General features: G+C 38.7%; 1 protein-coding gene across 3 annotated transcripts in view; it reads right to left on the reverse strand.

The window, feature by feature from the left end:
- CREB3L2 (cAMP responsive element binding protein 3 like 2) overlaps positions 1 to 20878 on the reverse strand; it is a 121622-nt gene that overhangs the window by 52463 nt on the left and 48281 nt on the right. For all 3 annotated transcript variants that reach the window (XM_077143738.1, XM_077143679.1, XM_077143623.1), the window contains exon 2: positions 7529 to 7745. In XM_077143738.1, coding sequence (XP_076999853.1) covers positions 7529 to 7658 — 130 coding nt within the window. In that variant the 5' untranslated portion in view covers positions 7659 to 7745. The remainder of the gene's footprint in view (positions 1 to 7528; positions 7746 to 20878) is intronic.

Consider the following 20878-nt stretch of genomic DNA (forward strand, 5'->3'; position numbering starts at 1 on the left):
AAGCTATTGATTCAGAAGATTTAGTACACACACACACACACAAACAAACAAAAACAACCTCAGACATACTTTTTTGTCTTCATTGAAGTTATGACCCTTGCTCAGGAATATCCAAAGAACTTTAAGTGCTACATAAATATAAACATTGTTTTCTAACACTATTTTAGCACTAAAGTGGGTAGGCAGACAAAGAAGTCATTGTTTCATTTAAAAACAAAGACACATTATCCTTCTTATATGTCAGAAAAGGAAAGTAAAAGGTAATAACAACAACAACAAAAAGGAGCATAGAACACAACCCAAGCTTCAGACTCAGAGGGGACAATTGCTTCTCTGCTTGTCTTACTCAACTATAACTGGATTCTTTCTTTAGCTCACCATGCCTAAGAGTCCAGTTAATCTCTGAGAGTAGATGACCAACAGGTCTTCCCTTTCTTCCCCTGAATCTACCACCCTCTAAGATGGCTCACAATGATGCTCATGTAAACTAAACATGATGACAATACAGCTATCCATCTTCCCTCTGAGACTTTCTTTCAGGTTTCACTTTTTGAAACATTTCAGAATCAAGATCCTTCAATATTGCAAACCAGAAACCTAAGTAATCTATGACTCTACCCTTTCTTCAAAATCCTCAATCATGTGCTAGATCCTGCTGTGGGTTTCACCTAATCATCTTCAAATCCATTCTTTCTCTGCATTATCTTTGTCATTGCACGCCTTCCCTTCTCTGGCATCATCAAGCTATGAGATGTTTTTGTTTTCTTCCAATCTCCAAAAACAAACCTCCTACTTTCCTGAGGCCTGCTTCCTGTCATGCAGCAATCAAAGCCTGGATCCTTGCACTTCACGAGGCTGTCCTTTTACCCTCTTTGTTTCTCTCATGTGATTTCATACCAGTAGCATCTGCTCATTTTTAACTCACAGATTATTATTTTTATTCCCAGCTGTAAAAACTGTTCCAAAAATGTAGGATGTCCATACTAGTCCAGTCTACCCAACCACCCCTTGCCCCTGCTAGCTCTAGAAGACTGACCAGAATCATCAGAAGAGAATGATTATTATTTATGTTTCTGGCCATATTCAAGCCAGACCTGGACCACCCACAGTTAGAGTCCTTAATTCCACCCTAAATAAAAGTACCTTGACTTATGCTTGGTGCAAATTTGTATTAGGCCACTTCTGCATTAGTATATTTTATGCTACTGTCTGTTGATTTTTACATATTTTTAAATTTTCTCCTTGCATCATCTTGGAGGACTGGGGCCACATGAAATATTATCCCAATAGCCCTAGTCCAGGACTACTAAAATTTTTCTTGAGGAAGAAGACTGAAATGAAAAAAAGCAAATGCATACCCAGTATCTCAATTTAACTGCAAAAGAATGTTACTAAAATAAGTAACTCACAAAGATACCTTTATGTGTTAAGGAAAAAAGTCTTCATTATTCAAATTTAGGTTTTTATTCCTCCATCAAAGTATGAAAATTTCTACAACTATTTTACTTGAAAGTTTCTGCTTATCTTTTTTTATTCTCTATACTTGTTTTTTTTAAGACAGAAAACCCTGCTTAGCCTCTGGTTAATAGCCTTAATCAAGGAGAGAACTGCAAAACTGGTGGTTTTGAAGGGTGAGCCCACATTGCTAGGGTTGGCTCCTGTGGTTGTATGTGCCCTAGAAACACATGACATCTTTTAGCTCTAGTGTTTCAGAGAAGTCTATAGTCAAATATAACCCAGAAGACAGTTTACTCCTATGTAATCTTAGCTAATGTTTCTTACTTCTTCTTTGTCACAGAGTCTTTTGAAAATCTAAAGAACATATAAATGCTTTCACCAGAAAAATAGATACATGTAGATAGACAAAAGTTTGGTGTGCAATTTTAGTATCCAAAATATCTGAGGTCTTTGAGAGAATGATTGGCTAAGAACACATGCATTTGCCCTACATCATTTTTCCAGGGTTCCGGAAAGGAGAGAGAAAAGAGGGAGGGCTAGGAGGAAGGAAAGTTAGGAGGGAGGGGGAAGGAAGGAAGAGAGGAAAGAGAGTGGGTAAATGGTGAGACAAAGAAGGAGGGAAAAGAAGGAGAGAAGGAGGGAGAAAGGAAAAGAGAAAAATTCTCATAAACTAGGAGAGAGCCTGTACTTGAACTGTGAATCTTATAACTTTTAGTCTTAGAAGCAATTAAAGAAGAATTGCATTTAATCCAAGTAAAAGCAGACAAGTGATTTTAATCATTGGCTTTCCTACATATAATGAAACACCATCCATCACTAGAAACAAGGAGTTTTAGTTTTGTTAATCACAATGCAATAGATAGAAATTAGTATTAATTAACATTATTCATTAATATTAGCATTGACTAATGGTGATTAATTGTTAATTAGTAATATTATTACCTTAAGAGTAATTAACAAAAAAACTCAGCAATTTTTAAATGCTGCACCTTTATATGTTGCTTAAAGAACAATCACTCTCCTCCATCTGGGAGGCTAACTTTGACAGCACACTTTGGTTTGTGCATTAATCTCCATTTAAGGGGAATGCAAATTAGGAATAAAATCATTCTGTTCCTAAACATTTGTTCATCCCCAAAACTCAGAAAAATAATTGCTAAGCCAAGACCCAGACAAAGCTTTACTGGGCAAGTTTCCCAACCATTAATCCACTCTGCCTAACTGGTTACTATTTCCTATTCATTACCCTACCTGTAAATGTGCTTTTGCTGGCATAGGACACCCACAAGTACTTAGGATAGTGCCATGCACAGAGTAGGTGTTGAACAAATGTCTGGAATTGAAAGGGAAATTTCATCTGCCTAGGTTGTTTAGGTGATTTCCAACCTGCACACTTTAGAATGTCAAGGCTGCTGAATGGCTGACTATTCCTCAGATGTTAATTGTTTTACTCAGAGAGAAAACACTGGTACTTCAGTGAAGATGAAAAAGGGTTTCTATGTATCAGAAACCCTTTGCAAAATATATATGACCTGCTGTACCTGTTCTCAGCAAATTACCAGCACAGCTTACTGCAACACATAGAACAAGGCACCACTTAAGGGAACTGAATGGCCTTGTGATAAGCAATGCTTCCTGGAAAAGAGCAACTGATTATTTCTTCCCACACTGAGCTTTTAGCATAGAAGACACCCATGAGTTCTTTTATGTTGCATTTACATTGATTAGAACTAAGAGAGAGGAAAAAAAGCTTCATCATTGAAAAGGAAGTGACACTGAACCTCTGGAAGTCTACTTATCTGGGATCATTTCACTAAGTATCTCATTTTAAAAGAATTGATGTCCTATCTCTCTGCTCTCCATCTACTTCCCTCCAAGCATCTCCACTGGGATAACTCGACCCAATGCTTCAAAGCCCACAAAATAGTCCTCATTTCATATAACTTTTCCTGAGATCTTCTGTGAATGTGTTCTCTCTTCTTGAATCATCTACAGTTTAATTTCCTCTTGGGACAATACTCACATTCTGCTGACATAGTATTTGGTATGTATTTCTAAAAGACTCTGAACCACTTATGGGTAAGATCTAAGCCTTACTGTTGTGTTCCACAAGTATCTAGAATAGTACCTGGCACACAGCAAGTGTTCAACAAACATATGTGGAATTGAAGGGCAAAGTTAGTCTGCCTAGGTTGTTTAGGCTATTTCTAACCTACATAATTCTAGAATAGTAAAGCTGTTGAACAGCAGACTATTGCACAGATATTACCTTAACATAGCACAGGTATCAATATATTGTTATCACATTCCTGCCACAGAGCCTTTGTACTTGCTGCTTTCTCTTCCTGGAGTCCTCTTCCCAAGACACACCTGGTCCCTTCCCTTATCTTCTGCTGACCTTCACTTAAATGTTACCTGAGTCCTTGCAACCCTTCCTTCTCCAAGCAACTCCCTTTTATTGATTTATTTTCCTATACATCACTTAGCACCATCTGACATACTAAATATTTTACTTCTTTATTTTTCATTCTCCCTACTGCCAGCTACAAGAATGTAAATTCTACAAGAGCAGAGACCTTTGTAAATTATGTTCACTGTTTTACCACCCAAGGCTTAGAACAGTCCCTAGCATGTTAATTAAGCACAAGGTAGAAATTCCATAAACAGTTATGGAATGAATTAAAAAAGGAATCATAAAGCATTTATATTAAAGTACAAAGCATCTAATCCTACTTGGCACTGTTTAAATTCTATACAAGAAAATTTATTCAAGCCAAGAACTATCACCCCAATTCAATGCATGCAGTCCAGTGGATCTGCATAGGCAGAGATTCTATGCGGCAAGAAATGTATGGGAGAGCATAGCAGGTGAATTCCATGATGCCATCATCAACGGTTAGGGACAGACTTTAGTCATCACTCAATAAAGGAATTCAGCAATGGAAGAAAGTCATTTTGCAAACATCACTGTGAAGAGAAATGTGACAGTCAGCTATCAAGATTTTCTCAATGATCTTTTCCTTCTTGTGCTCATATCTTCATGTAAAACACTTCCACAATGAATCAGGGCTCCTCTGTATGACCTTCATTATACCTTCCAGGGGTTGTCAGGAAAAGATATTATAGGTTCTGCCTTGATCTCTTGGATCCCTAACTCTTGGAGAAGTTGGCTGTCATGCTGTGGCGACATTCAAGCAACTCCACAGAGAGGCCTACATGGAGAAGAACCAAATTGCTAGCACTGATTTTCCAGCTAAGTGAATAAGCCACTTTGGAAGTAGATCCTCTAGCCCTGGAAAGTTATCTCCAGATAACTTTAGCCTCAGCCAACATATGGTTTCAAATTCACAAATGATCCTGATCACAACTGAGCTGAACCACTCATTTCTTATCCACAAAATTCATAAGAAGTAATGTTATTACTGCTGTTTTAAAACCATTAATTTTGTGGATATTTGCCACAAATAAAAAGATAAGTAACACATGAGGTACCAGAAAAGACTTCCACAAAGGAAGGAGGCCTCAAATACAGGCATCAAGGGACTTGTAGGAATAATAAAGGCAAAGCATGAAAATAAAACACAAGCAACGGTAGGTACAAAATGTTCCACTACTGAATGGTATGATGAAACCAAAACCATACAAAACCTCAGGACTGGAAGAAATCTTAAAGGTCATTTAAAAGTCCAACCACTCATCTAATGCTAAAGCACACTCCTAAAACAATAAAACTGAGCCAGAGATTGGTGTGACTTTACTCAAGCTGAAGCCCAGGAGAAGGCTGAATTACTATAGTTCTCTTTCATGTAGTGATGCAAACAAGGAGTGCTTGTCACAACAGAGACTAGATTCCAACATTTGAATTCAGATTATTCCTGAAAGTGATTTAAATAAGAAATTGAGGGGAGAGGAAAAGGAGAAAAAGAAAACAGAGCAAAAAAAGAAGAAAAAAAGCACAAGCGGGAAAAAGAGGAAGAGGTAGAGGAGAAAAGGAGGAAGAGAAGAAGAAATAAAGAAGGAAGAGAAGGAGATGGAGGAAGAAAAGAAGAAATTGATTTACAGAAATGCCATGGACCATGCATTTCCTTAAGTTCTTCACAGACATCATCTTATCTCCTTTAAAACAACTCCACATTCTCAAATTATTTTAGTTCTAATTTCTCCCCATTTCCCTGGGGGATTTACCCTTACACCACACTATCCTGGCCTAAAGTAGAGAGAGTAGACAAACTACAGAGCAGAAAACTACAGAGCATCAAAATCCTTGCCAGGAAAAAAAATCTGACTGTATGGTCAAGGCTCTAGCAAGACCCAGCCAAGAAAGAATCCACTTATGCATGAAGACACTAACTTCATGAGGGTATAGGGCCACATTTCCTGAGTGGCTGAACAGGACAACACAATTCAAAGGAAGAATGTGTATCTGCTCTGACATTCACATAATTCCCTCTCCCAAGACATGATGTTTTACTGGTCCCAGAGTTGGTTTCCTTAGAAGCCAGTAGAGAATCTAAGAACTCCAACTGGAGAAAATGTTCCCCCACAAAACTAATACCCTCTTTGAAGTATACACAGACATTTGCTTTAACCAAAGGGAAATCGGGGGAAAACATCAAAATATTCTGCCACAGGTACACTGATGTAAAGAGGGAGAGGAGATGTCCAAAGGCGGGCAAATTAGTGACCATTCTCTACAGTGTTATTCTCCTGAGAAGGAGAAAGAGATACAGCTTGCAAATCTTATTCAAGGTACTTAAATATGTGGTTAGACCACTTGGCTAGGAAAACAAATGATAGAAAATTAAGTCAAAAAGGTGTATATGCCTTGTAGAGTTTGGGAAGATACAATATATTCCAATAAAAGGCCAAGAGAGTAACAATCAAAACATCTTAACAGCTCTAAGGCCTGGAAAACTGGGCCTTCAACAAACACCCTATGATGGCATTAACTATTGGCATGAGAGGGTACCTTACAAGAAAGCCTAGGAATGGTCATCAAGATCCCATATGCATGAGATTGATGGTACATGCTGGAAATAGGATTAGTAATTCCAGAAATTTTCTATGGAGAAGAGTCATCAGAAAAATTTCTTCCACAGAAAAAATGACATGATTCCTTAAATCAATGAGACTTAGTGGACTAGCAGGAATTATCAACCAGGTAGGCTAGTGTGCTGGTTTGAAAGGATTAAGAACCCTAGAAAAGACATGTTTTAATCCTGATCCATCTTGTGGAGGCAGCCATTTCTTTTAATCCCTATTCAGCATTATAGGTTGGAAACCTGATTAGATTATCCTATAGAGATGTAACTCACCCAGTTGTGGATATTTACCTTTGATTAGAAGGAGATGTGACTCCACCTATTCCAGGTGGGTCTTGATTAGTTCACTGGAATCCTTTAATAGAGGAAGCATTGGAGAGGGCCACAAGAACAGCAGAGCCACGAAGTCAGAGAGCCCACACAGCCAGAGAGAGACTTCAGGAGATGAAGAAGGAAAGTGCCCCTGGGGGAGCATTATGAAACAAAAAGCGTGGAGAGAAAGCTAGCAGACATCACCATGTTTGCTATGTGCTTTTCCAGTTGAGAGAGAAACCCCGAACATCATCGGCCTTCTTGAACCAAGATATCTTTCCCTGGATGCCTTAGATTGACATTTCTATACCCTTGCCTTAATTTGGACATTTTTGGCCTTAGAACTGTAAACCTGCAACTTAATAAATTCCTCCTTTTAAAAGTTGTTCCATTTCTGGTATATTACATTCTAGCAGCTAACAAACTAGAACAGCTAGTCTGATTTGCAAAAGAATGCCCTGCTTTCTAATCCATAGGATCAAAGAAAGTAATTACTATGATTCAGATACAGAAAGTTCCCAGAGTACACAGCCCAGTGTAGAGATGTGTTTTTGTGCCTCTGTGCATTTCCCCAGAACCTATGTACAAGGCCATACACCCAGGAGGTATTTGGTTAAAGTGGGTGCTGACAATAATATAACGCATGCTCCATACACTCAAGGAGCTCAACACTGAAGGCTTTGGTGTCCCAGGTATTTCCCGTGCTCTGAGGTTACCATCATTGAAGCTGTCACTGGAGGTAACGTGGGTGAATGGTGACTGGGTCCGAGGCTCTTCACACAGGGAGTAGCTGTGCTCAGCCTGGATGAGAGGTGCAGGCGATGTTGGGGATGGCTCCACCTCCATTGACACATTCTTCTCTGAGAGGAAAGGGTCATTCAGGAGCTGACCCAAGACGTTCTGGGAAAACTCATCCAGAAGTTCTGAGAAGTGCTATAAGAAACAAAGGAGGAAGAACTCAGTTTCTCTTAACTATGATCTGATATTTACTTCCATCAGATTCTAAACCAAATATATCAATCATCGCTTCACATGAATCATTTATTTACAGTGTACAGCTATCTATCAAGATGCCCAATGTTTACGAGCTTAAAATAACAATTTATCATTTGTCAGTATTCTGTGGGTTCACTTGGTGAGTGAGCTGATTTCATCTGGGTTCACTGATGTGGCTGCACTTAGTCACAACGTCCAGTGGGCACTGTGCTCAGCTGGGGTAGCCAGACGGCTGGGTTTTTTCTCAAGAAGGCTAGATCAGGCTGGGCTTCCTCACATGATGGCAGAAATCTTCCATGAGGGAGACATCAAAGCCAAATAGCCTCCTACAACATCACTTCCTTCACATCCATTTAGTCAAAGCCAGTCCAGATTCATGAGGTGGGAAAACACTCTACCTCTTAAGGAAAGATATGGCAAACTCACATTACAGGAGAGTATGGGCCAAAGGCAGCATGCTTTTTCACTGGGGGCCATTAAGGTAACCATCTATCACATTTCACAATGGGAATATTTTAAAGAAGCTATCTTGTAAATAGCACAAGGATGCTATTTATAGCAAGGTGCCAAGTTCAAAGGCATCAGAGGCTGCTCTTCTCTATTTTCACTACCACAGGGATTTTGTTCCTCTCCAGTTTTCCTTAATCTCTTCTCATCCTCCATCTCCAATGCCATGAACCCCATAGCCACATCAACCCATGTAGGTGATATACAAACAGTCTGTACATTCATCTTCTAGGATTCCTACATCTTTTGTTCCACTGCCTCCTCTGATACGGAGATATTCATAGTATGGCGCTCTGTAGAGCAGGGCTCCTCAACCTCAGTATTATTGACATTTTGGGACAGATAATTCTTTGTTGTGGGGTACTGTCCTGTACATTGTAGTTTTAGCAGCATTCCTGGCTTCTATCCACTAGATGTCAGCAGCATTCCTTCTCTCTCCAGTTGTGACAACCAAGGATCAAAGTTGTCTCTAGATATTGCCAGATGTCCCTGGAGGGCAAAATTGTTCCTGGTTTAGAACCACTGCTATACAGTTTAGCACCAGCTATTGGAGCCACTTTTGCCTCTTTCAATACTCCCTGAGTCAGAGGCCAACAATTTTCTTCCTTATTGATTAAACTTTAGGCATGCTTCTGGTATAGAAAGGAAGTTAAGGAAGCAGATAATAGAGTGAAAATTGTGAGACTTAGGGCAGACAATAAAAATTCTCAGGTTTCACATGGACGATCAGTCCCACCACTGAACTGCGGTGTAGTGTAAATGTGAATGCTGTGAAAAAAGAGAGCAGCTTGAGGGAAAAGAAGGCAGAAGGTGACTCTAAAGCTAGATTATAAAAGTTGCAGGACAGAACTTTTCCTTTAATAAAGGAAAGAAGCAGAGGCAAAGGAGGCCTTGGAGTCTATGTCCTTAAAAACAGTTAGAATGGTGGGTTTCACTATCATCATAAACACGGTGAACAATTCTATTCTCAGAACAGAATTCAGGGAAGAAGCTGCAGACCTTGGGCATATCCAAACAGACACTGGTAATCTATGAGACAAGGGAGGGTGGTATGGAGAGAGTTCTCCATGTGCAAACACATTTAGAACTGGAAGATTCTAAGGAGCATCTAAGGAATAATTTCCAAATGCCAACTGCTTGTAGGACAATTACCAGGAGAATTTTATTTTAGGTATTTCATAATGAAATATTTTAAGCATTCAGGAAAATGATAAAGAATAATATCATGAACAAACACTTCTTTTTAAAAAATCTTATTCCATGTTTGCTGCTCCAGTCTTTTTTTTTTTTTAATTTTTTCTACTTTTTTTCAAGAAATAAAACATGAAAAGACTGTTAAAGCTCCCATCCATTCCCCTTATTCCCTCCCAGAACTCACCACCACCCTGAACTTGGTGTTTATCACTCCCATCCACGTGCTTATACTTTCACTACATATTTATATTTCTGTAACATATATATGATGCTTTTAAACTTCAAATAAATAGTACCATACCCTCATATCTTTCTGAAGCTTTTTTCTCTGAAAATATTTTTTTAGATTTATTCATCTTTATACATGTAGTTCTGTTTCACTCATTTAAACTTCTGAATTAAATTATAGGTAGAATGGTCGTGAATTATATTCCATTCCCTTTGAGAGACTTTTCCAGATTTTACATATTTTTGAACATTTTTGAACAGGAAGGAAAGCTTTAAAAACAGGAACTCTATGACCTACCCTCATAGATTTTTCACTCAATAGGTCAAAGGCATCCAAATTAAAACAACTACCACCATGAGTAAGTGATTGATGCCCACTTTGGTTTTTCAACCACTGAATGTTGACCCTATATCCATTATCTGTGGCCCCCATACCTATTGCAGTTTAGGAAGACAAGGTCCCTAAAAGCTCAGAGAAACTTCTCTAAAGGTCAAGGTCAGAGAAAGATTCATGAATTTAATGCCTATTATGCATTAAACGTTAGACAGGCACTGGGGATACAAAATAATAAAACATATTATTACAGAAAAATCCTATTTCTTCCCTAAGCTGACCATCTAGGCCAGTGCTTCTCAAACTTTTTTGTGCACGTGAATCAACTGGAGGTCTTCTTAAGACATAGTTTCTGGCTCACAGGTATAGGTGGGGTCTGAGATTCTGTATTTCAAAACCAGCTCCCAGGTCATGCCAATACTACTCATTTATCGACCATGGTTTGGGTGGCAAGGAATAGAACAGTGGCAAAGCTGATATGAGAACCAAGATTCCCTGATTATACAATAACCTGGAGTCAGGATCTGATTCCCTAAGTAGGTACCTAATGACAAATCTACTGACTGCCTGATGGTGAATATTCTATAAGCTTTTGACCAAATTCCTTTCAAGACCAAAATTAAGGTAACAAATTTTATCTTAAGGTAAAATGCAAAAGCAAGAGTTAGAACTCACAGTATTTGCCTTTCCAACCCACAATTCTGTTCTCTAAGCTACAACGTAGACTGGTTAGATGCTCAGGCTTTGCTAAACCTCTGGAATCACGTTCTATCCTTAAGAAAGGCTCTCTTTGGCTGGCCATGCTTTCCTATGGAAATTGCCCAGATTGGGCTACTCTGTTGACACTGTGCTTGGTTTCTTCCGAGTTACATTAATGAAAGTTCTCATGAACATATCCTGGATAACCAATAATAAACCTTCTCTAACTCTACTAACCTTCCCTGAACTCCCCTTACTTTGGATTATACAGTAATTGTCATGTTACCAAGTGATTTAGCCTAATGATAGGCAGTCTTAAAGAATTCATAGTTGCTATCAAATGTGTTAGTATAATCTCCCATGTGGAATAAGAACCTCTTCAGGATCAGGGACCAACTGGGCCTATTCATCCTCCCAAACCAAAGAGCTTAACAAAGTACTGCGTAGGTTCAGGGCAGGTACTTGTGATTGAAAAAAATATGTCCAAGTAGTTCCAAACACATTCTGTGGCTTGGCCCAAAAAATCAGGTCCAGCTGGGTCTCCTTGGCAGCTGTGGGCTTCTGAGCTAAGCAGATAGGTCAATATCCCACTGCAAGGGCAGGGACCAGACCAAACTCAACCCATAATTAATGATAGCCAGTGAGAGAAGGGCATTATGGTCTTGGAGGCCAAAATCCAGAAAAAGGAGCAAAGAGTTAAGAATATTGGAGACATTTTAGGTCATACAACCACCAGCAAAGTACTATTCACGTGAGGTATGAAATTTTAGTTTAATTCTTGCAAAGACAATGAGATAATGACATCTTTACCACACTGCTAATATTTAAGTCAAACTTTATGGGTTTACATGTTACTTTCATAGACTTTCCCTCATTCAATGCTCACAACAAACCTGTGATGGTGGCTTTATACCCGTTGTCCAAGATTTCAGTTACTTACTGTTAGAGCTAGACCTTGAACTAGGTTCCTCTTAATTCAAAGTGGCTAAACCTTTCCCACACTGTTTTTCCTAGGAAAGAGGCATTGAAACTCAAAATCCAATTTTAAAGAGAAATTTTAACAAGTGTAAAGAACATGATGATGACAATGATGATGATATGATCAAGAAGATGCACATAGAATTAGATGCTAGGCTTGTCTGACGTCAGAAAGTGAGCCCAGTGCTTTCTCATAAGGCAGACTGTTTATAGAATAGGAAACTGGGGGCTCAGTGAGGTTAGGTCACCTGCTCAAGGTAACACAGCTGAAGAAAAGTGGACTTGAGATTCCAGTCCAAGTGTAGCCAACTCCAAATCATATGTACTACAGCTTCATTTAAATCAGCCTCTAAATCTAAAAGATAGGAGTTAAAAAAAAAAAAAGAGCATAGACTCATTGAATTCAATGATAGCATGTCTACTATGAGCACAGTCTTTCTGCATTAAAAGGGTAGAAATATGGCAGGGACTTGTTGGATGGAAAGGCTGCCAGAATCACTTTCTGAGGAACCTAAGTGATAAAGATGAACATGTTTATTTGTCCTAAGTGCATATCCCTGCTAAAGGGTTCAAAGTAACATCACAGAATCTCTGGGTTGGAAGAAATCTCCTGGCAATATTAAGCCCCTGCCTCATGACACGAATATTCCACATGCAACTCAGATGGAATTTCCACCCTCCCTCAATAGTTAAAGGAAGACACTTGGCAACTTCCTTTGGAAATTTTTTTCCAAAGTCTTGTTTATCTCTAGACCTGGCATTTAATATCCTTCAACCTGGCTCCAATCATCCTGTAAGGTTTAGTCTCCCTTTATTCTTATACATGATACTTTTATCCAGCCCTAATGGTCTTCAATACATGGCATGATAGCTTTGGAACCAGACAGCCCTGACTTTGAATCCTGGTTTCTAGTTGTGCAAGTCTGAGCAAGAGATTTCAATTCTCTAAGCTTTGGTTCCCTACACCTGTAAGGTGAGGAAAACAATAGCACCCGCTTCCTGTTGCGAGGATTAAATTAGATAATGCATGTAATTTACCTAAGATGTCACTGGCACAGCAGCCCAATATTTTAAAAAGCTTTTTGAACAAGACTAACATAATTAAAACAATAAAATGTTCACATGTTCTATTTCCACATTGCTTCTCTCACTGTGCTTCCTAGAATGTCCTTTCATTTTCCTCTATACTCATCTGAAATCAAAGACAAAACAAATCTACTGCTTTTATAAGGGTATTCTAGACAGACACAGCTTGAATTGATTTCACTTTCCTGAACAGCTGCAGCTTTTAGAATAAACAGCTCTTAAACTGAAACATTTGTTTTTACTTTTCTTTTGACGTTCTTCTCTTTGTTAAATTATTTGAATTTTTTATCATTAGGCCTTAAAACTCTATGACCCAGTCATAAACATTTTTACCTATCCTCTTGACAGCCAAGCACAGACCACAGATCACATGTACTCAATAATTACCTCTTGCTCCCATCTATAATCATTTGACAATACCCCAGCCAAACAGAAGAAAAAAAAAATCGAATTAGAGCCCAGGCACTTAGATAATTTAATCCCATTAAATGCTTACAGGGTTATCCAAATTTATATATTAAATAAATTAGGGGAAATTGTTTACCAAACAAAAATTACTTATTTTATTTTAAAATTACAATGGCTTTTCCATTTGTATTTGTAAGTCACTAACCAGTTAAGTTGCTAAATGAGCTTGCAGGGAAGAAATGGCTTATGATCTGGGAAGTCTCCTGATGCTAACATTTGACCCAAGATCTGAGATGATGGAAGTGAAAAGGGGAAAATAAGGAGAGGAAAATGAAGAAATTCATAATGCTTGAGATCAAGGAACTGGTTGCATTAAACTGCTAAGCTGCTTCCTTGTAGTGCTCACTGTTGATATTCACTCATTCAACAAACCTACTGAACAGCTACTCTGAGCAAGATACTGAGCTGGGTGTGGTGGTGGGCAGAAAAAGGAATAAAAGTCAGTCTTAAAAAGAGAGTTTTATCCTGAGGTACAAAATGACTTTATAAACAAATTATCTGGAAAGCATTACTGCATCCTAATCCTTCAAGGTGCTCACAGAGCCTGTTTCTGGGCAGTACTGCCCTCTGGAAGTCAGCCTCCTTTGTGCCCATGCTATTGAAAGAGAGCCAGACCGGAATAAGAAGACAACGAGTGTTCTAGTCCCAGCCTGCACTTCACTGGCTATCAGTCCACCTCCTTGGGTCTCAATATCCTTATCTCGAAAAACTGTAGGAGAGTATATATGGGTGGGGGGGAGGGATTAGAGAGGACTTTGGACATGATCAGTGGTTTGGCACCTTTTTTGATTCATGGATGTTCTTGACAATCTAATGGAAGTTCTGGAACTTCCTGCCAGAAAACTGTCCACAAGCATATACACACAAATAATCGATATGATTTCAGTTGGCTCACCCACAAGGGAGAGAGTGGTTCCACAGATCTTAGGTTAAACACTCCCAGAAAAGATAACAGTTTATAGGTCTTTGGTAACAAGCTATTCAGCTATAATACCCTATAATTTACTAAAAATGTTATAGTAATATAAGATGTAGTTGTTTTTAAATTTAGGAAACAGAAGAGGGAAAATGCCCTTTTAGTGTTTCATGGGTGTGTTTAGATTTAGAAAACCCTGCCTTGGGGACAGTGAAGTGCTTAGAGAGCAGGAGGTAATGGAGTTTAGAAAGTAGGACCTAGCCAGAGCTCCTCCTTCTGAACTCCACAAAGATCCTTTTCTCAAAGCCCTGCTGCCTTGGGAAATGTTGCCGCCTTTGCTGCAGTTCTTTAGCTGAATAGATCATTCTCAAGCTAGGAAAGAAGGCTTTTGACTTAAAAATCACAGCCAGGGCCTTGCCTAGAGCACAGGATGCTCCAAAGACTGGAGCCACAGCCCTGGGGGAATGTGGCTGGGTCAGCTAACAACCTTCAAAAGCCTTAAAAAAAAAAGCAGAATGATAATTTAAATGACAAGCTTCAAATTTACTTTTAAAAGCTTCTCAACGGTTTCTCTCCAGCGAAACACACAGTTCACTCCTAGTTCCCCAGGAGGCAGGGGAGAAGGGAGAGGTTGCTCCTAGGAGGTGGTTCGAGGGCTACCCAGGAAGACACAGGGAATGCTTCCCTCCATCCCCCCACCGGACCCCGCATTTCCCAGGGACAGGCTTTCAACAGCAAACATTACCCTTGAGCTGGTCTTATACAAAGGACCCATCCACATATACCACACAGAAAATGGCCAGATGCCAAGCAGAAGCAAAAAACTGACCTTTTCTTGTAAGTTACAAGAGAAAAAAGGCTCACAAGTCAAACTTCATAACTGTAAACATTCAAGAGACTGCCTCAATTCTATTTTGCTACCAAAGTTGAAGTATATTACGTGTTTCTCTAAATAAATTTCAAACTTAGAAGTGTGCATATGTGTGTGTATGAAATGATACCTGCATTATACAATTTCAAGAGTAGTAGTAGAAATAGTTTTTTTCTTTTTTCTTTTTCTTTTTGCATGGGCAGGCACTGGGAATAGAAAAGAAATTGTTTGTAATACCCCTATTCCAAAACATACATACTTTTGTTCATAGTATCCAGATGTACTTTTCTTTGTGAAATAGGTTAATCAAATTATGAAGTCATGGGGAGGGTGCTATTTAAAGAAATCCTACTATAAATCCATTGACAGAGTAAATTCTATATTTTTTTGTGAAGAGTCAACTCGAACTTATTTATTATGTAAATATAAATTTTTACATATGATATTGGCTTCATGAGAGATGTGTCAATACTAATTTCTTTTAAATTTTCTGTTTTCCACATTAAAATAAGAAATATAATTAAATACTTTCTCCAAATAGAGTCCAATCCTAATGTGAAAAAAGTCATTGATTCATTTTAAGAATACTGCCCACAATACAAAGAAATCACCTAATTAGGTTTTGGGAAAATTCCTTGCCTGCTGCCAAAGGAGAAATAAGAGATTCGAAGTTACTATGCACACAGAAATTCATTCTCAATCTGCTAGTTCTTGCCTCATTTACAAATATAGATGAAAATGCCCCCAAATGTGTGCTTCTGAATTCTTTCTGAAGCCAAACTACCCTTCTTAACCTAGTAGAGAGCATTCACTTCCATGACCCCAGGGCACAAACCATTCACCACAGGATAAAAATAATGACAATAATATCACTTTCCATGTTCTGTGCACAGTGCTTTACATACGACAAAAACACTTCTACAACATTACTGTATCTGATCAAGAATTATCCAGAGAGTAGAGACTGTGCACTAAAGAGGAGCTGAATCCCTAGTTTCAGATTCCCTTCCCAGTCCATTTACGGCATAGCCCTCTGCTTCCTATTCACTACCAAAGAGAACCTGGAGCTCAGATTCCTAATTGTAAAATGTTTTTTTAAATTTCATCTTGGACTTCAGACCAGGGCAATCTCCTTGTATTATGAGAGAAAATGCATTAGCCCCTTTCAAAGCAGGCAGAATTGTTGGAGAAATAACATATCCATATCAGATGGAAGAGTTTTTGATTGGTTTTGAGAAACTGAAACAATCCCTCCAGTCCTTCTCTTTCTTCTTCCTTCTGCCATAACAGACAGCTTAATCTCACCAATAAATGAAAGCACTTCAAAAGCATGATTGAGCCAATCATTCAAGGCTGAAGCTGTACGGAATCTGCATTTCTGTTCTTTCCATCCACAGTGGGGGAGCCATAGACACCTGCCTCAAAAAAAAAAAAAAAAAAAAAAAAAAAACCCTGAAGAAGGCTACCATATTGACAATTAACTCTTCCTTCAGCTGTTTCTCCATTTCTGTTTCCAAGTCTAGGCTGTATCTCCACACTCTCAGATGTGAGCACTGGGAACTGACAGGGTTTTGTTATTGATTTGCCCTATGTGCCAAATACAACAAAGCTTTTGCTTTTAACCCTCCCACACTTAAGAGCTCCAACATAATTCATTCTAAGTCCAAATTCCCCCAGAGTTAAAACAGATTTCTTCTTAGGGTATTTATGTGACACCTGAGACTCTGAGTTAGAGTTCCGAAGCTATGAAAGTCAGTATTACCCCATACAGCAACTGTTTAAAAAGTGGTCAGACATCGAGTAGATATATGAATGAAGCTGATCTGGATGGGACTAAGGTAAATCAGAATATAGGGTAAAGGATGATATGGTCCATATATTACAACTTCAACTTCTGTGTGAGACCAAACGGAGAGATGTTTATCAGGTGCAAAATTTGTATCTTGGGTGGTGCATTATCTAATTTAACTGGTATGGTCAGTTTATTTGAACACCATAATTATATGGACTCTTGAATAGGGCACAAGATCTTGTTGGTTTGTACAGGTTAGTGTGATGCCCCAATATACTACAGAGTAATTTGGGCAGATAATAAAAAAGTCCCTTGAGGGACTGGGGAGAAAGGAGGAAATATTAAACTTTCCCATCTGGGGAATTCCTATTATTCTCATAAGCAGTGGGGACAAGCAGTTCAATAGGCTGGGCTCTCAATCTTGGGGTCCGCCCTTATAAAACTTATCCCTGCAAAGGATAAGCAAAGCCTGCTTAAAATTATGCCTAAGCGTCACCCCCAGAGAACTCCTTTTGTTGCTCAGATGTGGCCCCTCTCTCTAAGCCAACTTGCAGGTGAACTCACTGCCCCCCTCACACTACGTGGGACATGACTCCCAGGGGTGTAAACCTCCCCGGCGACATGGGGCAGGACTCCCGGGATGAGCTGGGATCCAGAACCATGGGAAGCCTTCTTCACCAGAAGGGGAAAGAGAGGAATGAGACAAAATAAAATTTCAGTGGCTGAGAGATTTCAAACCAAGTCAGGAGGCTATCCTGGAGGTTATTCTTATGTATTATACAGATATCCCTTTTTAGTTTATGGTGTATTGGAGTGGCTAGAGAGAAGTACCTGAAACTGTTGAACTGTGTTCCAATAGACTTGATTCTTGAAGATGACGTATAACTATAACCCTCTTACAATGTGACTATGTGATTGTGAAAATCTTCTATCTGATGCTCTTTTTATCCAGGGTATAGACAGAAGAATTAAAAAATAAGGATAAAAAATAAATAAATAACGGGGGGGGGGGGTTAAGGAGTTAAAAAAATGGGTAGATTGAAATAATAGTGGCCACTGATAGGGAGGGTTAAGGGGTATGGAATGTAGGAGATTTTTCTTTTTTCTTTTTATTTCTTTTTCTGGAGTGATGCAAATATTCTAAAAATGATCACGGTGATGAATACACAGCTATGGGATGATATTAAGAGCCACTGATTGTACACCATGTATGGACCGAATGAGTGTGAAGACTTCTCACCCAGACCTTATACAGGTGAACATGGTGGATAATTGCCTACTGCATTATAAATAGGGAATATTTGCCTTCTGGTCATAAAAGATTGTTTTCCATTACCTATGAAGTCAGTGGGCTCAGAAATTACATAAGGTTTGAATGTAATAAGGACACAATGCCTTGGTAGGGGTGAGAGAGAATTTTTGAAAGAAATCTTCTTTATTAATAAATAACATAAATCAAAGAGGTAGCTTCTGCTATAGTTGAAGGAATGCTCTACTTGGAATCAAAAGGCCTGAGTCACTCTCTGGCTTTGTGACCCTGGGTAAGTCATTTAACCTTTCTCTGTTTCTTTTTCTTGGAATATGCAAAAAAGGGTGGGACCTGATGGTCTCCCAGTGGCCCTGTAGTTCTGACATTCTAAGAGGCTATTTATGATACAGGAATTCTCTTGTTTCCACTCACACCTAAGGGAATAAAACAGTCGGAAAACAAATCTTAAGCCCGAGTCAGTGTTCCCTCCATCTCCCTCTCTCTGGCCTTTTCTGAGACTTTTCTGGCAAAGAATTAGTTCTCCAGAGGATGGCTGAGATAACAGCTGGACAGTACTGGATGTTTCTACTCTTTGAACAGCTGGTCTATGAGAAAAACAATCAGACAGGATTGGATCAGAAAGAAAGATTCAACTTTTACAGGCCAAGATTGAGAGAAATAACAGACCTAAAAAGTGTTGTGTCGCTTTCCTCTTTTCCATCCCTCTTTACTTTGACCAGTATAGTTTTAGCTTTAGCCCTACAGAAGCTCTTTAGGAAATGGGGGAGGTAGGACTAGATAATTTCTAGGAAGCCCCAGAAACTCTGACAACCGTAATTTCACATTTCCTGCTCCATTCCCCAGAAGAAATCACAAGGTTCTGAAATGGTTAGAGCGTCTCAATCAGGCCACGCTGGTATTTTAGGGAAGATGACTTCATTTACCAAGACTGTCCTACATATTTCTGTCCCCTGGCCTCTGAGCTCTAAATGCCTAGTAGCATCCCTTTTCCCTCCTGGTGACAATCAAAAATGCCTTCATATACTTCTAGAAGCCCCAGAAGTGAACTTTCAATATGTAGACTTGGCTGGATCATGAGAGATCTATGTTAATTCAAGTTCTTTCTGTGGGTCTGTTTTCATTATTCATATGAAATATGTGATCATATCAAAAAGTTATCTTTATGACCATCTCCCATTACTGAATTGTATTCTCTCCTCTGTCTAATGACCCACTAATATCTGATTGCCTCTCTTCCCCAAAAACCTTAGTACTCTCAACATTTGCAAAGCTCAGGTTTCTAATAGATTAAAACTCTAACTTTTAAAGTCTGTGCTTGTACGAAACTGATCCTTTCCTCACCTTTGTTTAAACAGATTTTTGCCACCAGCAGCCCATTTAGAAGGGAAAGGGAAAGAAAAACAGCAGTTCACAAAGCTGTACACAGAGGCTGTGTGTATAACTAGGGTGCAGCTGGACCACCTCACTGCTTCGTGATGTCTGCAACGCACTGTAAAATTAGTAAATTGTGCCAGTGCTAATACTCCTAGTCTCAACAAAGTGGTTTGTTTATTAGGGTTTCTAGCTCACAAAAGAGGTATTTAAAAACTCTACAAGTAGCCTTGGGAACCAACCAGGGATAAAAGTAAACATAAAGCACAAGTTTTGCCTTTGCAAGGCAGCAAGCACGGTATCAGTGAGTATTAGTGCTCCCACTGAATACAGACAAAAGAAGTAAGCATTTGGATAAAAATAACAGGATCACAACTACTAAGTACAATTTACTGATCAAAGGTAGAAAAGCCTGAATGATAGATATATGTGTACATACATGTATACATATATATATATATAAAATTTAATACAGCCCTTAAGTAAACAGTCTAAGTAAGCAAGCTATATCTAAGTAGCCATTAAAGTGTTATTGTAGGTTATTATAATACATAAAAAATATTCATAATATATTTCTCAGTGAAAAATATGTTACAAAAATATGCTCGCTATATTTTCAATTATGAACTAGAAACTTGCCTATAAACTTCAGAGTACATAAATATATAGATGGACACATGGCTAAATATTGAAGTACTGCAGTGTAGCACTGCGCTTTTTACTCTTCTTATCTATATTATCTAAACAAAATGTACAAATTAAAAATAGGGGGGGAAGCATTTGTTTTTGAAAACAGATTCCACTTAATGGAATTAAGTAAGAGCTGGTTTAAACAGTCCTCTAAGAATAAACAATGAGGATAACTATTTTCTGCCCAGAGATGTTGGACCCAGAAGATAGATATTCTATATGTCATTCCTAATTAAAAAAAAATAATAACCTATTGGCAGGCCCAGACTTAAAAGACAGATCACTGTGCAGGACAATAACACCCCCAAGTCATAGATTTTTTTTTTCCTCTGGCACTTTGAATGTTAGAAAATTTCCTCTCTAATTTTGTCCTTCATTTTGAGAGCAATCAAGTCTTTACACAACTGCGCCTCTCTCCACCAAAGAGGGTTATCTATAGGTTAAAGTACATGCTTTGTTGTAAAATATAGCTTCAGATGGGAGCTTTGAATGCAAGAGAACCTCAGACCCTGAAAATGGGCTCCTTTTCTTTTCCTCTTCTCGCCAGGAAAGGCCATAAAACGCATCTCACCAATTGCCTTATCAATAACTCTTTTTATTTTACAAATAAAAATTTCCACCCTGAACTACTATAATTGAGGTTTTTTCCCTTTAGATTATATTTAG

This window comes from Tamandua tetradactyla, chromosome 1 (genome assembly GCF_023851605.1).
Source record: "Tamandua tetradactyla isolate mTamTet1 chromosome 1, mTamTet1.pri, whole genome shotgun sequence".
NCBI lineage: Eukaryota > Metazoa > Chordata > Mammalia > Pilosa > Myrmecophagidae > Tamandua > Tamandua tetradactyla.